This window comes from Diabrotica undecimpunctata, chromosome 2 (assembly GCF_040954645.1).
Source record: "Diabrotica undecimpunctata isolate CICGRU chromosome 2, icDiaUnde3, whole genome shotgun sequence".
Classification (NCBI taxonomy): Eukaryota; Metazoa; Arthropoda; class Insecta; order Coleoptera; family Chrysomelidae; genus Diabrotica; species Diabrotica undecimpunctata.
This window is the reverse complement of record NC_092804.1, coordinates 134,245,525-134,248,497: the sequence shown is the minus strand read 5'-3', so window position 1 is coordinate 134,248,497 and position 2,973 is coordinate 134,245,525. Positions and strand designations below refer to the sequence as shown.

The window sequence follows — 2,973 nt, the reverse complement described above, 5'->3', positions numbered from 1 at the left end:
ATTTCAAAAATATTGCAATTGATAACTTTTACCTGTTCCAACCCTGTCTAACTTTCCGTAATTTTAAGAAAGTAAATAACCTTGAACACCAACTCCCGATGAGCGGGCAGTCAGCTGCACGTGTCGCGTTGAATTAACAGTGGCGAATAAATTGAATGTTAAATTCAGAATGAGTAGTGCAAAAAATCCCAAAATTTTCGAAAAGAATGGTACGTTTCAAGGAAAATGGGAAAACCAATATTTCTTCATCAAATTAAAAGGCAAATCTCAGTGCATTATTTGTTGTCAAGTACTCGCGGTATCAAAAAAATACAATATTAGTAGGCATTATGAAACCCAGCACAAAACAAAATACGACAAATATCAAGGTGAAACTCGCAATACTCTTGTAAAAGAACTTAAAAGCTAAATTGAACAAACAAAAATCTCTATTTACAAAACCGACAGCTGTTCAATCATCAAGATTAGCAGCATCATATGAAGTATGTTTAAAGCTTGTTAAAAGTAAAAAAGCATTTAGAGATGGAGAAATGATCAAACGGTGTGCCGTTAAAATGGCGCGAGCCTTTGGAGATGAAAATATGACCAAACATTTTGAATGTCTTTCAGTTTCCCATCAAACTGTATCTAGAGGAGTTGATGATCTGAATAGTCATGTATTTACAAAATGGTGTCAACACAGTTCATGACTGTTTGTACTACTCCTTAGCTCTGGACGAATCTGTTGATATTACTGACAAAAATCAGCTATTAGTTTTTGTTAGATGCATCAGTGAAGATTTTTGTGTAACTGAGGAACTTCTAAAACTGCACCACATGGAAGACGGGACCAAAGGTATAAATATATTTGAAGCAGTTAGTGACGCTGTGAAAAATATAGACGGTTTTCAAAAGTGCTCTTGCGTTTGCACCGACGGAGCAAAAGCAATGACAGGACGCATAACGGAATTGGCTGGACTTTTGCGGGAAAATGGTGTTAACTGTGTTATATTTCATTGCATTGTCCATCAATAGGTTTCTGTGGAAAGATATTTAAAATCAACGATACTAAGAAAACTGTAGTGCAGATAGTAAACAGCTTAAGGGAAGAAAACAGAGCTCATCGACAACGAAAATTTATATCTTTCCTGGAGAAATGAAATACTTAATATAAGGACGTCTCCCTACATTCAGAGATAATGCCTTAGAAATTTTTTTTCTTTAAGAAAACAGATCTTACTGTTTTTTGAAACGGAAATTGTTATTAACACGGACGTATTTATAACAAAGCTTAAAAATAAAACATTTCTTCATGAACTGGCATTTCTAACAGACATTACCTTTCACTTGAACACATTAAACCTACAACTCCATGGGAAAACTAAGACACATCACAGTTGATTTCACACTTGGTTTGTCAAATTGAGACATTTCGCAAAAAACTTGATCTTTTCGAGAACTGCATAAAAATAAACGACCTCACACATTTTCCTATGTGTTTCGAAATAAATGAAGAAGAAACCTTGATCGATTTCTTATTTTGTAAAAGTTCTTACAGAAATAAAAAGAGAATACGGTAAAATGTTTTCGGAGTTTGATGCACTAAAACCCGATCTTGAGCTTTTCAACAATCCAATGGGAGTCAACATCCAGAACTAATCAGCAGAATACCAATTAGAGCTGTGCGAACTACAGTCCGATTCGTTTTTTCAAGCAAAGAAAAATAAAGACATTAGTACCTTTTGGAAAATAGTCTCCAAGGATCGTTTTCCTAAACTTCGTAACTTTGCGTTGAACTATTTATATTCAATGTTTGGTAGTACGTATATATGTGAAAGTAAATTTTCTGCTTTGAAGCATATTAAATATAAAACACGTAATCGCATGGAAAATGATTCTCTGGAGGCGTGTATTAGACTCACTACGACTAGCATAGAGATAGATGTGCAAAAGTTAGTAGAGGATAAACCCTTGCCTCAAATATCCTATTGATTTTTTATTCATGTAAATTGTAAACCATAATAAAATAAAAAGAGAAATCAAACGATTTCTACCTGACGAAGTCGAATTAAAATTTTTACCACTGTGCTTTCTAAAACTTGCAAAGCAAACAGCTTGATAAATTACTCGGCAAGGAAATCTAAAATTGCATTCGACATGCCGTTCATCATGGTCAAAATTCTTAGTGAATTCAGTTTCTGGTACTCCAAATGGAGTAAAGTAATAAAACATAATGACGGTATTAGATTTTTCATTCGATACAGGGCAGCGACAAGCCGCTTATACGTATTTCGACCTCTATAGGTCTCCTTAGAACGGTATAGCCACTGCTCTGAACCAAAACAAAAATCTTTCCCGTCCTGGACAATGGTGTAGACAACTACACCAGCTAAAAACAAAAAGAGAAATCAAACGATTTCTACCTGACGAAACCGAATTCAAATTTTTATCACATTTCAGGCATATTGCTTATTATTTAAAGTTACTACTTATCATCATCATCATCATCATCATCATCATCATCATCCAGCCTTTATTTATCACGTTCACTGCTGGACATAGGCCTTCCTTAAACTTCTTCATTCTTTACGATTTTGTGCTCTTTGTTGCCAATTTTTCGCTACATGGCCTGCCCAGTTACATTTTAGTTCCGCTATGCGTTCCACAACATCAGCAATACTCGCCTTTCTTCGCAGATCTTCGTTTCTTATTCGGTCCCGCAACGTCACTCCCAGCATAGCCCGTTCCATTTGTCTCTGTACAATTCTCAATTTCGAAGCCGTAGTCTTGTTAGAGTCATAGTTTTTGCCCCATAGGTAATGACTGGTAATACGCATTGGTCAAATACTTTTCTTTCGAAGTTAATTGGTATGTTTACCCTAAGTGTGTCTCGCAGTTTTTCAAATGCTGCCCACGCTAAAGTAATTCGTCTTTGGATTTCGCATGTTTGGTTATCCCTGCTGATTCTTATTGCATGACCCCAATACATATATT

The 2,973-nt window shown here is 35.5% G+C and overlaps 1 protein-coding gene across 1 annotated transcript; it reads left to right on the top strand.

The window, feature by feature from the left end:
- The first annotated feature begins 654 nt into the window (after positions 1-654).
- Positions 655-1,014, top strand: LOC140433927 (protein FAM200C-like). Its single transcript, XM_072521899.1, has one exon. The coding sequence runs from the start codon at positions 655-657 to the stop codon at positions 1,012-1,014; it is 360 nt and encodes a 119-aa protein (XP_072378000.1).
- The last annotated feature ends 1,959 nt before the right edge of the window (positions 1,015-2,973 follow it).

What these genes read in the sequence shown, in the direction of transcription:
- LOC140433927 (XM_072521899.1), top strand. Translation starts at nt 655, where the DNA reads ATGTATTTACAAAATGGTGTCAACACAGTTCATGACTGTTTGTACTAC.